Below are 21,370 nucleotides of genomic sequence, written 5' to 3' on the forward strand. Positions count from 1 at the left end.
TTTGGAGACAGGCTTTTATATTAGATGAAAAACATTCTTTAAAGGCACATGAAGGTACACAAAGAAGTCACACATCTCTATTTTAACTTTGTGTTGTGTTTTTTTTTTTTGTGGATTCTGAATAATGTTCTAGTGTTTCTTTCTTCATACCTCCTTTACAATCTTCACATATATAATAATATATTCGATAAAAAAATTCGATATAAAAGCGAATAGTATTGCCTCAGATAATAGCTGTCTTTCCCGCAATTTACCAGAGCAGAGGGCAATTAGTCGGCATATACTCACCGGCACTTAAGATTCTTTTAATACACTAAGAGTTTGTGACGTGCCGATACCTCTCTCCGTGTACGTCTGCTGCATCTGTAGGCATGTCTTCTTTTATGGATGCCGTTTCCTCACAGAATCCACGTCGCTACACTCCTTTTGTCCTCAGCCACTCAGACGTGTTTGAAGTGGCTGTGCAACAGTCATTGAGATCATACAGCTGTCTCGCTAATTTTTAAGAAGCAAGACAAAAAATAAAAAAAGGCAGCGTAGTAGAAAACTCCCTTTCCATCCCTGATTTGTCTTAGAATCACACCATAATTAGAGACCATTTCTGTTCTCGTTTAAACCTCTGTAAATCCTAATCCATTGTAATGTGGCCATTACTGGCTCATTTTTTACACTTGCTAAAGTCATTACTCACTGCTAATTACCATATCGAAAAAGAGGAGGCCAGCCAGGGGAATTCTAATGAGAGTTTAGTGTTACAGCAGATTTCTTGGGAGCTGTGGGTGGAGATTGTATGGCTGAGGATGAAGCTTTAGGTCCGAGATGGTCCAGTGCGTGTTGCATCGTGACAAACTTCTTGAATTCTCACCTGCTTCTTCAGGACTGGTGCATGTAAATGTGTGGGGTCACGTTTGCCACCTACGTCCTGCAAAACTTCCAACCTGTGACAAAAGAATGGAACAAAAGAAAAAATTTAGAAATCTCTCACATGAAATTGCCATGTGAACCTGTTTCAACTCTCGAAGAAACTTTTTTAGGTTAATTGAGGATCCCATCAGTCTCTCAACTTTTTTTCCTTTCAAAAGCTAAACTTGGTGGCCTATAAGAAGCTGCATAAACGCGGTGTTCCTGGTTCCTTGATTTTAATGAAATCCCTCCTCCATGTATTCTGTTCAGTTTAGTTTTATTAACTGTATATAATCTCAATAACAATCCAAATTGTCTCGAGACCCTTTACAGATACCTGAGTCTGAAGCCTCCAAAGGAAGCACTAAAGTGACTGGGGGAATTTATAACGTCCTTCTAACTGGAAGAAACCTTGAGCAGAACGCAGTTCATATTGGGGGGGTAGAAACAGAAGAGGGGAGAGAAAAAGAGAGAGAGAGGAATGATTACCTTACTGCCACTTACTTCAGAGTGGCAAATTGAGCCAAAGGTGACATTTTAAATATCCACAGACGACTAAAGACGAACAGAAAATCATGAATGCTTATCACTGACTTGGATGAGCTGACTTGATACTGGAATTATATTTCTTAGATTTGTCTCTACAAAATGTTTATTCTTTACTAGTTTTTATTTGTATTTATTCTAAGATTTAAATGAATGAAAGTAGAAAAGCGGGTGGCGTGGCGGTTGGCAAGGCGACAGGTTTGAACATGCCTACTGTCTGTGGTTTTCCTGCGTGGAGTTTGCATGTTCTTCTCGCGCTCCATCTTCCACAGAAAATTCAGACAGATGTGTTGGGTTAATAGGTGATTCTAATGAATGCTTGTTTGTCTTTCTGTGTTGAACTGGTAATCTGGCCTGTCGTCCAATGCCAGATGGGATAGGCTCCAGCTCGTCTTAGTCCCCCAAAGAATAAGTGGTTATAGATAATGGATGGAAGGATAATGGAAAACAGGGGGAAAATAGGGCAGTCTTTGAATTTTAGAGTTTTTATGTGTGTGTGTATGTGTCATCTGACTGTTTAATTAATCATTTAAATAGTCCAGCGCTGACGATATGCATGCATTGCATTGCATTCCTCTTCACCTCTACCGTTAATGGTGCTTTTGGAGCTCCCATTAACGTTCCCTTTCTTCGCCATGCAATAAAAGAGGCAGTGAATAATTGATTAATCGTTGGCTTAACAAGACTATGAAATTACGGTGCTGCTTGGAAGAGTTCCCTTACTGTAATACGACAGCTTAGTTAATGTTCTACCGAGGCACCGAGGTTGGCTGCTGTGCAATGATGCACGAGGAGCGGAAAGGAGGCTCAAAGGAAGGCAGTTGGAAAAGGAAACAAACAGAGACAAACAGGTTTGTGTTTGCCAGTCACTCTGCTCAACTAGGGAGGAGGACTGCTGCAGGAGGCTCAATACGCACCCACACCCAGGCACGCAGACAACACACACATGCAGCCCGTTTCTCCTCATCCCAGTCAAACAGCAAATTGTGACCCCGTTGTTCTCCTGTCCTCGGGAAGGCAGCGTATGTACATGCGCGTCTTATGTGTTTGTGTGTGCATGCATACTTGAATGCATCAGTGCGACTGCCAAGGTGTAGGCTATTGTTGTCTTGGCCCAAAACAAACCTCTGTCAGCCCCCCCGCCTTCCCCCGGCACACGAAGAGACAGGCGGCGAGCACAGCGGAGACGTAGGGTGAACGGGGGGGGGGGGGAGAAAAGAAAAAAAGAGAGGAAGAGAAGCGAGAGTGGGAGAGAAAAAAGGGGCGACTGAAGGCAAAGGATTAGACGGCTGTTTACTGCCATCTCTGGAGGCTAGCAGCAGTCAAAGCTACGGAGTTTGTCTGCCTCTGGTGTTACCATCCAGATTACTTTTCATCTCCACCTCGCTCTCTCTTCCCTCACTCCCGCACTTGGATCACTGTTTCATCCTAACATAACACACAACTCTTGCTCTCTTTTCCCTCAATCCCATCTCTGCTCTTGGGTTGTCACATCCTTTTCTTTTCCACAAAACTTTGTATTCCTTTCACCACCGGAGGACTGTCTAGGAATTCAGAAGCAGATGGAACAGTAGTATACAGGACTATGGGACCAATGCAGGTAAAAGGTTATTAGACTGAGAAATAGTTTTGGATTGGTGGTGACTGAAGAAAATCAAACAAGTTCAAGAGGTTTGGCTGCACTTCTTCGTCATGTTTTGGGCTCATCATTTGCTTTCAGCCCTAGTTCGTTTCCCCACCAGGTCAGTTCGTTTGGGTTGGTGTGAACACAGCAGTCGCACTCTGCTGTGGAACAAATCAAGCGAGCTGGGAGAGGTCAGAGAGGGCTGTCTAAGCCCACTTGCATTCGCTCCCCGGAATGATCCCCAGCAATCCCCAGCAGGATGCGGCCTGACACAGGCACACACACAAAAAACTAAAAAAATAACGTGAAAAACAGCGCAAGGTGTTGACCTGGCCTCCAAATTCACTAGATCCCAAACTGATCAAGTATCTGTGGGATGCACTGGAACAAGCCTGATCCACAGAGGCCCCTCCAATCAACCCATAGGACCCAAAGGCCCCCCCACTAACAACATCCCGTTGCCAGACACCACAGGACACCCTCAGAAAGCCCATGTCCATTCTTTGATGAGTCACAACTGTTTTGGAGGCACGAGGGAGACCTGCACAATATTAGTACGGTGGTCACAATGTTATGCCTGATCAGTGTATACTTGAAACCAAAAACTATCATGAATCCATCCATAGACCTTACTGATCGTATTATGCATAGATGCTGGGAGGTGCTGCCACCCTATAATAAATATGTGTTTTTTTTCTATATGAATTTTGCCAATAGGAGTTTTGAGACCAAGATGTTGCGTGTGCAAGATGACGGTGTGCAGAATAGTTCGGTTCAGGGCCAAAATGGCGCAGGCGAATCAACCACTTGTTTGCGAGCGCTCTAAATGAGGTGTTTGGAAACGCACGTCGCTCTTTTTTTTCCCCCCCTTCTGCACAGTCAAAGCTTAACCTTACCCACACACATCTGAACAGCGATCAGTGAACAAATCAAAACACTCCCGCAGACAGCTCCGCATTCTCCCGGCTGATTTTCAAAGGCCCTGCATCCATTCTGTGTTTGCTCTCTGCTCGCTCCCCAGCTGCTCTTTCATCATCCACCCGTCATCTGAAAAGCATCTTAAATGATTATGTTTTAGCTTCTCCCCCATTTTTTTATTTTTTTTCCTCCATACTTAATCTCGCCTTCATGTTCACACTCTATTTGGCTCTGACGGTACAAAGGTGAATCATGAAAGCCTTTTTTGTTTCAGATTTGTGTCATTTTCATTGCGTAAGCTCCTCCACTCCGTGCTCCGGCGCTTGTCGGGAGACCGACATGTAATGCAACATGATTTCTGCCGTTGCTGCTCGAGCTGGCTTCTCTTGAGGTGAAGAGATGTGCAGAGAGGAGTGGTGGGGATTTGACGCTGGGGAATTTCGCTCACAGTCGTTGTTGTTGTTTTGTTTGTTTTTTTTTTGGAGGAAACGCAATTAGAGCAGTGGCTAAGTGTTCTCCTCTGCCTATTAATCCCCAACAATTAATGCGAATGGTGGCATGAAACATATTGGCAACTTTCTTAAAGTGAGATTAATTTGGCAGGCAGGAAGCTGAGTGGGCCTTTGTGGAACCGGTTATCTTTCCTCAGCAGATTGGGCTAAGCTCTCCAAGCCTGGTGGAATGAAGAGTGTGTGAGTGCAGGGAGAGTGTGATCCAATGTAGGTCATTTGGATACCGTGAAAGGTTTTTAGATTGCTCCTCTTGATTGTGTGCAAAATTGACCATGAAGAAAAAGACTGATGCAATTTGTTTCCCAAGTCCCATTAGCGTCCATTGATTCTGTCAGTAAATTGACAAAGGACAGTACGCAGTCACGATATTTTCTGTCTTTTACATCTGTTCTAAAACCAGCCCAACAACATCCTGTCTCTTTGTTTTTTAGCTCGCTGTCAGGCCGCATTGTTGGAGGCGTTTGGTGGTTCTTCACCCTCATCATCATCTCATCCTATACTGCCAACTTGGCTGCTTTCCTGACCGTGGAGAGGATGGTGTCTCCTATAGAGAGCGCAGAGGATCTGGCTAAGCAGACAGAGATCGCTTATGGAACGCTGGATGCCGGCTCCACCAAAGAGTTCTTCAGGGTGAGGAAACAGAATTCATACATTCATTCCAACGTTCATTGTTAGGACTAACCTCTGTGACAAATCTATTATGTCTCCTGTGTTTTGCCGGTTTACATTTTGGACTTGAACTTTTTCATCTCTCTCTCTCTCGTTTAAAAATTCTGGCTGTCAGAGGTCGAAGATTGCTGTGTTCGAGAAGATGTGGTCCTACATGAAGGCGGCCGACCCGTCCGTGTTTGTCAAAACGACGGACGAGGGCGTAATTAGAGTCAGGAAGTCTAAGGGCAAGTATGCCTACCTGCTGGAGTCCACCATGAACGAGTACATAGAGCAGAGGAAGCCCTGCGACACTATGAAGGTGGGAGGCAACCTGGACTCTAAAGGTTACGGAATCGCCACGCCCAAGGGCTCCCCCCTCAGGTAAAACCCTGCCGCTGCAGCTGGATAAAAGCCTTCAAAGGGGCTTTTATTGGAGCTCGTGCATGAGCATCATCTCACGCCTATTTATTTCTGCATGGAGCTCATGTATGAGCACATTTATAATCTCGAAATGATTTCTATTATCTGTTTGCATCTTTTTTATAATATTAACACAACATGTCAGTTGTCTGTTCTTCATACTTTGAATGCATTGTAATCAGACGTAGAAGGCATGCCATTACATTCAGTCATTTTAAAATTTCTATTATTTTATTGATTTGGACGCATCACAAAGACATTTAACGGCTTCTTCATGCCCATTTTCGCCACTAAAGGCCATCTTTGTTTGTGACTGCATATGTATGTATGCAGCAGTTCAAAGCTGACTTGTGAGCACTAGCGGAAGTCTAAAGTAGGACTAAGACATGTCCCGCTCTTTTTAAGCGACGCTCGTTTTCCTGCTTCCCTTTGATTACATTCTGAACCTTCTTTATGAGCATCTGCGCTTTCATTTGATCCACTTTGAAACTGAAGCATCCCCTCAACCAGGCACAAACGCACATGCAAAATGTAAATCCACCTCTCGACAAACCAGCAGGGCTCCTGAAGCAGGATTACAACGTAAAGAATCAAATCCCACACGGCTACTTTACCGCTTAAGCCAGGGCTCACGCCTCGAATGTGAAGTCAGTAGAGTTGAATTTATCTCTGCCACATCCGATGTGATAATTGATATAATGAATGATAATTCATTCTGGATGTACTTCTGCCATCGATGTCCAAGAGCAGCAGCTGTCATTTCACATCACATTAACACCTTAACCAACTTCCTATTTATATTTCCCCTGCAACTACAGAGAGAGTGCAGAAGCTGGTGGCATCTGAAGCTTTTAATTCATCTCTAATAGGCCTCATTCATTTTAATGAAAGGAGCCATATGGGAGGATTTCATTCAGGATTCATTTGGGGGTTCCACCTTGGTTGTCAGCCAGAGGTCAGAATGCTGACTAGAAATATTTCCTAATCCTTACTCAGATGTCCCTTTTTGAATTTCATGCTGATTGCATTTCATACATCAACAAAGCGTTGCGTTAGTGATTAGAGAACAGTGAAATGAATCTGCTCCCAAGTCATGTAGCCCCATTAGTTCAGACTTGCAACACAGCACTGGGATGCTGCGTTGAGCCGCCAAGGATGGCCCCCATCATCGCCCTCTCTCTCGTTGTGTTAATCATTATCTGAATAATGCGTGTTATCCTCAGGTTACTACTGTGGTCATTCACAGATGTCTGATTCAGAGATTCATTAACATATTCATTAACAACCATTCATAAATGGATGAGTACTTCTAAAGGTTGGCAATGTGAATAGTTCAAATATTTTAAGAAATGTTCTGATTGTGCTGCTCTCCTGGAATTAGACACGAGTGAATGACCTGAGAATTCAAAGGGTTGCGTTCAATCATTCCTGCAAATAACATTTAATATTGAACTTCCTTTCAGAATCTGACAGGGTATGTGCAGACACCAAGTGCAGATCTGATGCCAGTGCTCTCTTTTTTCCAAAACTGAAAATGCCTCCTGGGTACATTGAACTTGTATGGATCGTTCTTGCAGAACTTGTTCCTTCAAGAAGTCATTCATTTTGAGATTCCTGTTATTCATATTGCAGCGCAGGCCTGATTGAAAGTAGCACTTTGAAAACTCTTAATACTTAAATGACACGACTCTTCATTTTACAGGAATGTCCTCAAAGAGCACTTTCTGATCAATGTTTTGCATAAATTCTGTTCTCCTTCACTTTTTTTTTCTTCTTACAAATGCCTAGACGTTTACCCCATCCCACTAACATGCAGTAACCTCCCTGACATCCGCTCGCCTCGACCCAACTGACCAAACTAACCAAAGACCTGCTCGTCTCCAAACCATCCATGTGCACGCACTTTGACTTCTTTCTTTCTGTCTGAGTCCGCTGGGCTGAGAAAGAATTCAGAGGTTTTACCAGTCCCGAGGAAATCTGTGTTCCCTACAGCTGTGTCGTGCACTCGAGGCTGGGGTTAAGGGCTCTTCTGTGTCCGCTGCTGGGAAAGTCAGAATATTGCTAAACTTAATGGTTTGCAGAAGAATTGGCACTGATTCGAGGGAAAAGACAATCGGGCTTTAAGGCTGTGATCTTTACTTCTCGCATGCAAATTCTGATTGCAGATTCTGCCTTTCTGTGATTTGTGGATGCAGAGAGTCTTTGTCCACAGCCAGTCAGCTATAGGAAATACACATGCACTCTAACCAGAGAGAGAAAGAGAGAGAGAGAGCAAACCATAGGGAGATGCTTTGGATGAGTCCGGGACTCCAGTTGGTAACACAGTGTCCTCTCAGCTCATTTAAGAAATAAACTTGCGGATATGAAAGTGGCAGTTTAAAGAGTCCACATTTGTCTTTGCTTAAATTAATAAACACAGGCTTTTCCATTCGCCAAGGTCCTAATATGGGCTGAAAATGTAACCATAGCAATTGTATTCTGATAGAGCTGAGAGGAAATTACCATCTGTAGACAGACTTCCGCATCCAAGGCGTCTCCATTTATAGCGTGTGCTCTGCCTCTCTCCGAGGCTCCTGCTTGGTAAAACCTGACTCTACCACCGTGTGGGTCCTCAGCATTTCAGCCCATTGCAGGTACACGACTAACACGTGCATCTAAAGCCAGTTCTCCTGCTTCACATCAGTAGCTTTATGCAGGAGAGTCTCTAACATAAAGTCAGTGTTACCATGATCACCACCACCATGCGACCAATCTCTTTATATCTGTCACCGTAGAGTGTCTCCTAATGGCTTATCGTTTTACATTATCTTCAAGAAACCCAGTAAACCTGGCAGTGTTAAAACTGAACGAGCAGGGCCTCTTGGACAAATTGAAAAACAAGTGGTGGTACGACAAGGGAGAGTGCGGCAGCGGGGGCGGGGACTCCAAGGTCAGAGCCAGTTTGATAAACCCTGCGGGTAACCCACCCCCACTGGGAGTGGGAGTGGGTGTGGGGCGGGTAACCGGCAGGCCTGCGCCGCACTACCGCTCCGGCAACACCTAATCTCGCTGTGGTGTGGTGGGAGAGCAAAAGAAAAATGCAGAGGGGGGTGATTATTTGGCCTGCGGGGGAGGAATTTAAGATCCATAGAGGGGATCATTTTTAATTTTTTTGTATTGTGCCCCCCTTTGCTTTGACAAAAAGAGCAACAGTGATTTAAAAATTGATCAGGTCCTGCTAACTAGACCTGCTAGGACCCTCGTACTCTTTAATTCTTTTATTCCATTCAAATTTCCATGTTCTCTTTTAGCCAAAGAGACATTGACGTTGCGTAAGCGAGCGTAAGCAGTGTGCCGGTTACCCAAAGTGATATAGTAATACACATCTACTGCCTTAGGGAGCCAACCAGCCAAGCTAGATGGAGTATTAATGCATATCACTTTATGTTTCTAATGATCTTGATGCTGTATATTTGTGTGTGTGTGTGTGGTGTGTATGATGTGGTTTTGTTGTTTTTACCTATGAGCAAGTATTAATGTGTGTGTATGTATTTGCTGCTTTGTGTTTCTGAACTAATAACATAAAATAACATGGTATAATATGTTATTTATGTTATTTCCTTATGGTTGGAAGAATCCCAGTAAACCTAGCGGTGTTGAAACTCAATGAGCAAGCCGTCTTAGACAAACTGAAAAACAAATGGTGGTACGATAAAGGGGAGTGTGGCAGCAAGGACTCCGGAAGAAAGGTTAGTCTCCAAACCAGACCCGTCACCTCACAGCACCTCCCAGTACAACCCTGCCCTGATCCTAGATCCAGCCCCAAGTCCAGCCCTCAGCCTCTATTACACTGAGCAATGCTTCCCATGCAGCTCCAGCGGTACTACCGTATTGGCCCGGATATAAGACGGCGATTATAAGATCAGCTCCCATCTGCATTAAAGCTAGGAAACACTGACTGCAACAAAGCAGGTGTCTAAATATCAGTCACTATCATATTTATTCCATTTAAATAATCATACTATAAAGTGACGCTTTAGGGGAAATACAGAAAAATAAAATGCTTGGTATGGAAAATCAACACATCAGTCTACAACAACAAATTATTTGATTAAATCATTTTGGCTTCAGCTTTAATCAACAGGAAACATTTTGATTTGCGACAATCAAACAAAACAACTCCTTCCCAACTTCAAATACTCCAATCACCATTAACCACGTTTTCTTAAATAAAGGGCTTGCCAAGTTCAAAAAGGAGATCGCTTGACTGACAGTTCTGCAATTCTTTTTCAAAATTAACATAAGTCTGTGTGACTTTGAACTTTAGCCGCAGGTGTCGGTTAAAAGATCGCTTGAAAAGCTGGACAATAACAGCTATGGCATATGCTGTAGTTACTGACGTTAGAGGCAACCGCTGTTGTTTCAGGAAAGAAAATACTCAAGACGTGAAGGCTGACAGAAATGAGTTGTTTTAGGTGTATTGATTTTGATCACAGGGAGGAATCTTAAGAGAGCAGACAAACACGTTTGAGGCTGTTGTGTAGTTTTACAGAAAACAAATTGTGTTGTGCGTGCAGCAGGAGATTAGATCTCACTCAGCAGAGGTATTCCGGCCACGTTAAAAGCCAACAGCTATTTTGTGAAGGCAGATGCTGTTTGCACAGAGGTGTCAGTAGCCAGCAGTGCTATTTGTACCAAGAAGAAAGTCTTTCTGGCAGAAGAGCTTTCTAATATGTGTTTTTTAAAGGGTCTGTTTTAACCCAAACCATGATCTATTCCTAAACTAGTCAATTAAGTCCAAAAAACAATGACTATCAGCTTCACGCTGGTCACTCAGGCAAAGGTGCTGTGTTTGACCCACTTGCACCTCTTCCAGCTCTTGCAACCTCTCAAATACATCACCTCAGGTGACTTCCTGCAGCTTTTCTGTTGGACAGAGTGGGAGGTGAGGTGGCCGCAGAGGTGTAAACAGAGAAATAGCTGCTACATGACTATTTTCACCTGGGTGCAAATAGAAACTCTTTTTTTTTTTTTTTTTTTATCAATTCATGCTCAAACCCGTCGTTTTCTAAGGGTGCTTTCACACCTACGTCGTTGTTCTAAAATCAGAAGTGTTTCCCCTGAGGTTAGTTTGTATGGGTCCGTATGAACACAGGAATCATTCTGCCCTGGAACAAATCACTCAATGTAGGACCCATGACCTGCTTATAAAACTTATACAACCAAACAGTTTACCTGATGAACTGTATCTCTGGAAGAGAAATGGGTCAAGTGAATAGGTCATTGTATGCCTCCAGAGCTCATCTTTTCCTTTGCAATTGTCTGGCCTCAGCAGTGCGCCTTCTCAGCTTATAGATGCTCAATAAAACATGTTATTCATACACAGAACACTGGTTCATGAACCAAAGGGCAGCTATAAAGGCCAGTGGCCACATACCAGCCCCCTTTGATTCAGTTATTTCCTGAAATCTAAATGTCCCGCAGAATTATGACCAATCCCAAATCCTTTTCTAAGGGCTTAGTGCTGAAGGCCAAACATCAACCGAATTCTATCATATTACTCCCTGAATCGGAATGAAATAAAGGCGTGAAAGCACCCCTTCAATATGTCAAAGCATGAAACTGTCACCAGTTTCTGTTAATTCTCCTGCCAGGAGTGACTTGCACTAATAAAACTAACTGGTGTACAAAAAATGAGTGGAGGAGTGCACAAAATAGTTAAATTAAGGGCAATATACTTAAATAAGCAAAATGTGTCTCATCGCTTGTGTTAGTTTCAAACCTAAAATACGCTGACCTGTCATTTTTTATGCGTGGGTCAATCACTTCCAGCAGTTATAGCTACATGTATACTAATTTCAAGCTTGCTTGCCCAGCAACACCAAAGCAATCTCACTTAACGCAGCTCCGTCTGCAGCACACATGGCTGTTGCCATACCCAGAGAGAACATCTGCTTATAAAAAAAATCATCTAATGTGAAATGATTACCACTTTTTAAAACGTAATTTCACCGTCTTATATTTGGGCCAGTACTCTAGTGGTACTCTGGTGTCTAATTCTTCCCACTTATGAGCTTGTGTTGTCAGAGACTTATTGTTCATTATCAGTGTGCAAATAAATATTGTGTGGTGGATTAGTTAGGAATGTTACGATGATTTTTTATACATACACAGAGCACAGTTACCTTCTAGATGGAATAAACCATTTTAAAATAGATTGTACAGCCCTCCACATACACACACACACACACTCATAAAGTGTTTTGAAAACCTTGTGCTTGTGCTGTAGATTAAATATTAATAACTCTGAAATTGTTAGAACACCACTCCGTATTGAGGGAAAAAAAAAATCAAAGAAACACAGAAGGACACAAGGGAACCAGATGAAGACATTAGGCCCTTGGTCTTTGCTGAAGTCTTTGAACATGTTGAGCTGCAACCTTTGCATTCTGGCCCTTATTATAATCCCGCCTTATCCCTCTCAGTGTAGCTTGCATGTACGGATGCTGTCAATCTGCTACAATACCGACTAAAGCCCTTTAGTTCAGATACCTCTGAATGTACTGTACCTCTGTGTGGCCTTCTGATCCCACCACAGTTTCGCTTTCCTTTCCTTCCTTGCAGTGATTGATAGTGTTGTGCTGAGGTGTCAAACCATGTGCCATGCAGGGCTCAGTCTCCAGGGAACCTATTACAAACAAACTGGGAATACTCTCTTTGAGCTTTGAACGTACAGGCTCATAGCAAGTGGTTACACCTAAGGACAGATTTTGTAGAATAACACAACATATAGGCTTACTATATGCCTACGCTATACACTATATGCATAGTGGTAATCTAATCTGCCATATCACAAAGCTTGGTGGTTTTCTGGCTAAACTCAGTGATGCATGCTCGCGATGTAGCTAGAGCTAGCACCCCATTAGCTAATGTTTAATTGTTTAATAATGTGGTCACAAAGGAGTCATGAAATAGCCTGATGTAGTCTAAATTACTGTGGTAGAAGGCAGAATTTAGTATATGTGCATGGAGCCTAGCTAGCGCTTTACTCACGTCTCCTCCCTGGCTACCGGTGTTAGCATTAACTTTTAGAAAGAAAGCGAATGAGCAACTCTTTTTACTTTTATTTTGCTGTCTTTCTTTGCAGCCCTCTCATGCAACTCGGAACTCTTTGCCCTGCAGAGTTATTTTTCAAGTGAAGGGCCAAGCCTCTGCATTAGTAGTTCTTTCTTTAGCTGGTTTGAATTATTATTATTTTTACTCAAGGGCAAGTGGCGAACTTTTGCACACACATTTACCCTAGGAGGAACTCTTGCAACTTCACCTTTTTTTAAATTTTTTTTTGACAAACATAAATTCAGCCAGAGAATTAGGGAAGAATTAGTCTGTGTGTGTGGATTGTAACCCAGCTGACTCCCAGTCCTCTATAGCACATAGTTTGACATCCTTTCCCTGCTATAAAAGTCTCATTTACAATAAATACTTATAATCTACTAAATAGCTAAACGTATCTAGAGTAAATATGGCACAGTTTTTCCCTTTGCATTAAAAGGTGCAAGATAAACCTGAATGTCATTTAATGGCTAAAGAGAGCCAGGGCTAATATCCTGCAACCCCCCTCAAATGTAAGTAATAAATTGTAAACCATCCTAATAGAACTACCGCTCTAATCTATTGTAGTTGCAACAGATACTCCCCCAAAGAGATTTTCATGCAGTAATATCCTCATTAGACCTGAGTAGGTTGACTAAACATTATAAATTATTCTAGTTGTGTGCAGACTAGATATAAATGTAAGTAGGTGTCATTGTGATAGAGACAAACGTACTTGAATATGAAGCCTTGTTGAACCAAAGACTTGTTTGTGCTATTGTTGCATGAATGCATGTGTCGTGGGGCGTTAATGCACTTTACCTGTACACCTTCCCTCACAAAATGGAATTATGAATAAGCAGTATTTTGGATTTCATATAGCTAGGCATTTTGTAAAATGTTCAGCAATGTGTAAAGTGTCATTTTCGGTATCTCTGGCCTGTCTCACAAAATCAAATGAATATAAGCAGGAATTCTTGTTTTAATAATCTACTGTTGTGGAGCAGTCTGGTAACGCGCCGTTGGAATTTCATTACATATCTTAATCGACACAGAGGAGAAAATATTTGTGCTGGCAATCGATTAGTTTTACAATTTTTTTGTAGTTTCAAATCCGCGGCGCTCAGATGACGTGTATAACTACGTCACTGTTACTCCTTCACCACATAGACCCACCCATACAAGTTGATTGGCCTGTTAGATCTTTGCCAGGGCATAATCAGTTCCCAACGGGGCGACTACGCACCATCGTTACCCCACAAACACATTGTGGGTGGATAAATTTGTCTAGCTTCCAGGCTAATCTTATATAGCACTGGTAATTCTGGATCTCAGGAATCAGGAAATCACAGTGCTATGAGATTATACACATTTGAGAAACCATTTAATAAAAGCTATGAATACATACACAGGCGTATTTTAATATGCTAAGTGTCCCTGAAAAGCGTTTGGGAAGTAATTAAGTTTGTCTCATTGCCTTATCAAGAACAATACTAAACAAAAGGTAACGCTATAATGTTTCATTAATGTTCCTTCTGCTGATGTACTACGGAGCACTGCACAAGGAAGATTAGATAAATTAAACAAATAAGAATTACCTTGATAAGACAACCAGGAGGCTCATTCTGAATTCTCCTTACCTATGCCAGAATGTCATCAGGTTACATACAGTAGTTGCCTAGTCAACAGTTATTGCAAATAACATCCAGCAGTAGATTTTATTAATGGCTAGCTTTACTACAGTTCATTTTATCTGTGCAGGTGGTCCCGTGGAAGCTCAGCATTCCTGTTAGATCGGGTTTTGACCCGTCATTTGGCCGTGCAGTGGGAACCGGCGCGCTTTCATAAATTTACCGGGACCTCTGACCCATCATACCTTAACGGCGCTTCTTAAGTCCTACTTACACATTCACAGCATTTCCCGCTCTCGGCTGTTTTATTAGAAGCCCCGTTTTATAATCAGAGACACAGTCACGGCAGTAAAATATTTTGTTTTTATGGAGTTACACTGTTCTATTTGTGTTTGCAATTTTTGCACGGATGCTGCGTCTCTGCTGAGGTAAATGCTCCAGATTCGGTCTGCTTTATTAGTTACTAGCTTTGACTCTGTGAGATCAGAAAGCCATGGTTAAATTCAAACTCATTCAGAAAACATATTAAATCCCACTTTGTGAGACAGGCCTCTAAAATGTGTTTTTATTATTTATGTTTGTGTGTGTGTGTGTTTTGTCCTGTATGTGTGGGAACTCTTAAGGATGTATGGATTTGTGTGCCTGTGTGTATATATATATGTATGTGTATGTGTGTGTCATTTATACATGTATTGTGTTTGCGTGCCTTCTCTCGTGATTGTTTGTTTACGAGCAATGTGTGTACGTGAATCAAGTTCTATGTCACATGTCTGCTCTGCTGCCACTATCCTTCCTCACCTCTCGGCTCCCTTCCATCCTCCCTCCTCCTCCTCCTCCTCCCTCCAGGACAAGACGAGCGCTCTGAGCCTCAGCAACGTGGCGGGAGTCTTCTACATCCTGATCGGGGGCCTGGGCCTGGCCATGCTGGTGGCGCTGGTGGAGTTCTGCTACAAGTCCCGGACCGAGTCGCGCCGAATGAAGGTGTCCACCGCGCGAGCTGCTGCCGCCTCAGCCGCTCAGGCCTTTCACTGCTCAGCCTTAGACAGTGGTGCTAGCGCCCCCTACACAGAGCTGCAGAGCTACGGCCTGTACGCCAACAACACTGTTAAGATATAAGGGCAGAGCACAGCCACGGGGTAGGAAACGCTGTGATCAATCCATGCTGATGATGATGATGATGATGATAATGATGATGATGATGATGACATCCGCCTCCACCCTCCCGCCCATCTAACCGTGATCACAGTAGGGCCTCTCACGGCTTCCACCGCAGTGCAAACGCTGTCCTGTACCTCTCTCTTCCTCTGCCGCTCCCTCGCTCAGTCTTTATGTCACTGATCTCCTGCAAGTGTTGTTGAATCACTTGATTTTAAAATTGCCCTTATGCCTGTTTTCTAAGTTTTTAGTGCAGTCCATTATACTTTCATGTGCGAATGTGGCGAAACTGTTAGCACATTTTTATTAGTTTGCCTTTAAATTTACACCTATCCATTACAAATTCCATTAAAGTGCCATATTTGCATTTTTCTGAGATGTATTTTCTTTAGTACACATTTCACTTTAATTCCAGCTTGCAAAATACCCCTCGCAGGCCCCTTGTTTAAATCGCACCACGCCACTCATTACAATAATCCCGTGCCCACTTTTCAGAAATGCCACAGGTGTAAAGGCAATTTGAATCACAGTGGTTCACCTATCTACCTCTGTCGCTCCGAGCAAACCTCTCCCCTTGCTCCTTCTTCTCTTTTTTGCTGACTGTCTTCGCAATCGCAGGGCCCATTGTGGTGAACATCGTTTATATGTATACCATAAGGCTGGCCTGGTGGGGCTCGCATGTCTTCCATTGCCGCTTTAACCTGGAACAGTCTAACTCCCAACTGTTTGTTGTGTGCCGATATATCTGAAAGTAAGGACTTGTTGCCTTGTAGCTCACCCGGAGATGTGATGTTTCTCCCCCTGCTGCTGTGAAATGGTAGCTGTTAGTCATCTGCTTCACGGATCAATTTACAACAAACAACCTTTGATTTATTCTTCCGACATCAAAGCCGCTCGGGACACACTGATATACTCTTCATGTAAACAGAAAAAAAAGCTAAAAAAAATCAAGCAAGGGCCGAGACAAGGACTGATCTCCTGCATGAATCTCTTATGTTTTAATCAGCCCACGAAGAGACACCTGATCAGTATGCTGATGAGACTGGCGAGGAGCCTATTAGTCCGGCGGTGCCTTTATGCTGTTTGGCTTTGGAAAAAAACAACAACACCGTTCCAATTAGAGGCCGGTGTAATTCTCCAATCCCCATGCAGCACTTACCGGTTGCTCCAGATCTCACTTGATTTGCCCAATTTAATCAGGCTATAGAATAGGGGATGCAGGCCGATGCCGAAGAGGCGTAGGTTCGCGCACGCGCCTCACACATCATTAGGTCAGCTTTCGAGCCCAGTGGCTTTTATTGCGCTAGACTGGAGGATGGAGCTATTAAACCAATGAGTGTAGCCTCAGCTCCCTTCTTACTGCCCACACTTTGCTCTGCTCCTCCTGTTACAAATTAGGACATTTGATGCACAATGGCCAGCGCCACGGTTTACCACCCGCGACTATCACTCACACCCTGATAAAGAGGATAAACAGCAGCATCCTATGACTCCTAACAGCCTGCTCCTGAGTCTCTTGGCGTGCCAGCACCACATTCACTTAGCAACACAAACAGCCAGAAAGAAGTTGACAATTCTGCAGATTTAGGTTGAAATCTGTGTGCTGCTAGCTGCTGCATTAGTCTTCTCCGTTCAGATTTTTTTAACTGTACGATTGACTGAGATCCGGCCCGCAGACTAACTGCTATCTGCTTGTTTCCTGACAGCAATCCATCAACGACGCCATGCGCTGCTCCACCCTGTCCCGGATGAGCGGCAACGGGAGCGGCGGAGAGAACGGACGGATCCTCACCCACGACTTCCCCAAGACCGTTCAGACGCTGCCCTGCATGAGCCACACCGCCAGCATGGGACTGGGTGCCTCTGGCATGTGATCCTCACGTCACCGTGCTGGCGGCGACGCCACAGGCAGGGTGGGGCAGAAGAAGAGCACAAGACTCTGGTAACCTCAAAAATCATGGCCGTCCGGTTTTGACCCATCCATTCTCCCGGCTGTCAACGCGCCCGACTTGAACAAGACTCGACTTACTGCCAAAATGCACTCTAAAACCGCTCCTTCGCTAAAACTTTGAACATTTTTCTAATCAGTGGATGTTTGAAAAAGAGAAAAAAAAGAATAAAATCTAAAAAAAAAAAAAAACACGGAAGGGAAATGTGCTGCAATAAAGAAGCCGTCAAAGGGGCGCGTTTTTGAATTTTTTACGGTGTTCGTTTGTGCGGAGAAAAAAAAAAAGAGAACTTTATTCTTCAGTGTGACGCCTGCGCTGTGCCATTTCGATGGAGCTGTTGACGTTAGTCTGCGTGTGCAATACCTTCACCTCCACTGCTGACCTTGTACTACCTAGATGCTTTCCGATGGCCGACGGGAACGTGGCTTTGCACAGACGAGGCAGAGGAGGAGGACAAACACTTGTGACTGCTCCGATGGTCCGATGATCTTTCGGGGGACATTCCCGCTCTCTTTCACTCTCACATTTACACTCCATTTTGGAAAGACGACGACGTGCTCTGTGTAGCATAGCCGGTTTTTACGACAGAGTGTGCGTTTTACACTGTTGTGATAGCGCGGGGGGCTTTGTCAGAAGTAGTCTGATTTGATTTATCTTCGACTGGGTTGGGTTAATGCTGTTTACATCAGCAGTCGACCTAGCTGGAAAAAAAAAAAAAATGCATTGCTGCTACACCTCATTTAACACATCATGCCTTGTCTCTGTGCCATATGACCATTCCCACAAATGCTCGCAGACACACTGTACACTTTTTGCTACTGGGTCATTTGTTTGACCAACTCGAAAACAGTGAGCGGGCAGAAATGCTCACCTTGACCTGTATGAGAAAGAGAATAGAGTAAACACACATTATTTTGCGGCTATGAACTTACTGAGTGACCTTACACTGTATTCTACTGTTGTAACATCCATAGCGTACCCAGCGAGTCTATTTGAAGCCCATGCTGAAGAACAAAGATTGACAAATTTAGATATAATCTGGAGAAAATATTCCTCAAGCTATTGTTGGATCCAGCGCTGCATAATTCACTCGCCCCTGTGATGTATTTTCAGCTGTATTCGGTTTTAATGAAACGGGCAGTGCAGCTATTCACTCTCAATTTATTGAGAGTGGCATATCCCCTGCAGATTGCGCGAGGCCTATAAAAGGAGAGCTGGCCTCCTCTCGCTGCTGCTAGGAAGGAGGCGGAACTGAAACGCCAGGTGTGACTGACAGATTTACAGTCGCCATTATCTACGCTCATTGGAAGTCAAGGTTACGGCGATCGCCCGCGCGCTGGTCGGCTTTCGAAGTTCTTGCTTTCAGATCACGTCAAGCGAACGGGAATCTGAGTGGCAGGCCCTGGACAGTAGAGGGCAGAGATGACAGAGGGCAGACAGCCAGGGTTTGGCATGTAGGCCCTAAAGGGAAAATCCGCACGCTCCAAAACATTTAATACTTTCAACACAAAATGACTATTGCGGATGTCCTTTGCATTTCTCTGCCCATTTTGAGAGTTATTGTGCTAACTTGAGTGAGTGACCAGCTGGAGAAAGCAAAACCTTGGCTACTTTTGTTATTTATGTCGTATTTTAATAGGTTAGAAAAAGAAAAATACCTGGTGTTGCTTCTTTTCCTTATTGTTAAGAATTCCCATGAAAGGACATGTGAGTGGGTGGGTTTAAAGAGTAATTCTGGCACTTTTAAACCTTGGCTTTCAATTATTTTGGGTCTAAATGATTAATAAAGACACAAATGTTTGGAATCACTCCAGCATCGCATGAGAACAGCAGCTGCGAAATGGTTGTATTGTAATCAATCTAATCCATTCCACTGATTTACAAGTACGCCTGTCAACACTATGGAAAGTTTAAACGTTGTAAAGTACAAAAAGCGAAGCTTACTGTTGAAAGTTGTTTAAAAGACTAAAACAAATCGTGGTTTTTGTTTTCACGTTTCCGAACGGCTGAAACTGACGACGCTCCGCACCTCGTAAAGCTTTCAGACTACCTTTGGGGGACAGGGACATTTGGAAGTTATAGCCGTCTGTGCTACAGATGAAGGGCATCGCTCTTTGACCATTCACCGAGCATTGCTGGCCGTGAAAGGGGAAAATAAATATATTACCCAATGCGCTTTTTCTTAAAGAATAATGCAGTTCCGAGAGCGGAGGAGACTTTTGCAGACAACTTTTTGGCATCAATACTCACGAAAGGCCAACTGTCAATCAGGTCCATCAGTGACAAAAACAAGCTCCTAAAGTGGACAAATACCCTTTTGAGTACTCTACAGTGCAGCCGTCCTCGCCTCGTATTGAGCCGATTCCAAAAACAGAGCATGCGCTTAAAAATACCATAATTATCCTTAGAAGTTGTGAAAGCCTATGCTCTCAATACGCTGTACAAACCGATGCTTTTTGCTCCTGTCTGCACTCTGTTTCGCTTGTTGTTATGTGGCCGGGAAAAAACGTGCTGTCAGATATTATTGGAAAGCAATACTTCAATCAAAATGCAGATCCGATCAAACTACACCAATGCGGTCCTGATAAAGGGCTTTGTGCTGAATACTTCATGTTTGGGTGCATCCTGAGCCTCACTAAAGACACGCACATTCAAGAGCTCACAAATATATCTTTAATATAAATGTTTTAATGTGCCGAGTGTAGCCAGACGGTGTGGGATTAAACCAGCACGATCGGTGTCCATGTTCATGGTACTGAAGCCAGTGCAACAATATGTTTAATAGTTATTCAAAAGCTTTGCCCATGCCGTTGATACTGGTTACGTAAGATCGCTCCATCGTTGGCTTTAGTCCTTTCGTGGGATTTGTTGACGATAAGAAAAATATAGACTATCGCCAGCCTAATCCTTCAACGTTTTAGAAGAGCGCAAGTTGTCAGAGCAGGGGAGAAAACAATAACCGTTTTTCCCAATGCTTCACAGCCAGAAGCTATGTAAAAGGGTACATTATGTGCCTTCTGCCAGCAGGAACATCTTTTCCTCATACTGATCTATCACTCTCTCCCTCCACCTACACGAATATTGCGCTGCGGAGTACGGCAATTTCACACACCTGGGATTCTCAGAAAGCTTTCAGAGAAAATACTGGAAATCCCTTAAGTGTAAGCAGATGAAGTAGGTTGTGGGAAAAGTGGCAAATAACGGTAAAAGTAAATATTCAGAAAAGCACTGAACGTCGTCGGCGCCCAAGGTCACACAGTCTAAACACTGTCCAGTGGCGCGTTCTTACTGTAAGGTTACTCGAAGGTTGTTGTAGGAAATGGGATTTTCGCCGCTGTTAGATGCTAGGGGTCAGCTTCAGATTATATACCGCTCACTCTTAGCTGACCTCTCATTTCACAGCCAAGCGCCTGTACAAAGGCAGCACTCATCCTCTGCTTCCACAGCTGGTTGTGCATTAATTGTTTTTCTTTTCCTCGTCTGAGTTTCTGCTTTAAAAACAAAAAACGAAAAAGGATCATGCTACCAAATCTAATGTGTGACCTCTCTTTCCTCGTCATACAAGCAAGAAAAAATGGGTTTACTCAGATCATACATATCTCCACCTGTTATGTATATAAAAGGACCCCCCCCCCCCCCCCCCCCAGGTGAAAATGTTTGTTCTCCTTTTCAATCATGCCTCAGTGTACCAGAATTAGTTTCCTGCTGCGTGAGTACTTTTCCTTTCCTCCTCCATATGCGTCTTCTTTTGCCGATGATGTATTAATTAGTACACAGCACAGCACTCTTCAGTGGAGGCTTTACCTTGGGAACATGTTTTATATGCCATAACAAGATTTGTAAAAAAACGAAATAAATAATAATTTTAAAAAAAGACAGAAAGAAATAAGGACACTCGATGTTTGTATTATACAGAGGGGCTGCTGTGCCTGGAACGTGGCACTTTGAAGACTAGAAGAAGTAAAACACACACCGTTGTTGAATAGTCCA

The 21,370-nt window shown here is 43.4% G+C and overlaps 1 protein-coding gene across 1 annotated transcript in view; it reads left to right on the plus strand.

Annotated features, from left to right (window-relative positions):
• Positions 1-17,382, plus strand: part of gria1a (glutamate receptor, ionotropic, AMPA 1a) — a gene marked incomplete at its 5' end in the record, with an annotated part of 63,496 nt that extends 46,114 nt beyond the window's left edge. The window contains 5 exons of the mRNA XM_084550335.1: positions 4,935-5,133; positions 5,288-5,535; positions 8,389-8,503; positions 15,123-15,257; positions 17,138-17,382. Of these exons, the coding sequence (XP_084406461.1) occupies positions 4,935-5,133; positions 5,288-5,535; positions 8,389-8,503; positions 15,123-15,257; positions 17,138-17,305 (865 nt within the window). The 3' untranslated portion in view covers positions 17,306-17,382. The remainder of the gene's footprint in view (positions 1-4,934; positions 5,134-5,287; positions 5,536-8,388; positions 8,504-15,122; positions 15,258-17,137) is intronic.
• Between the last annotated feature and the right edge of the window lie 3,988 nt (positions 17,383-21,370).

This window comes from Chelon labrosus (assembly GCF_963514085.1).
Source record: "Chelon labrosus genome assembly, chromosome: 8".
NCBI lineage: Eukaryota > Metazoa > Chordata > Actinopteri > Mugiliformes > Mugilidae > Chelon > Chelon labrosus.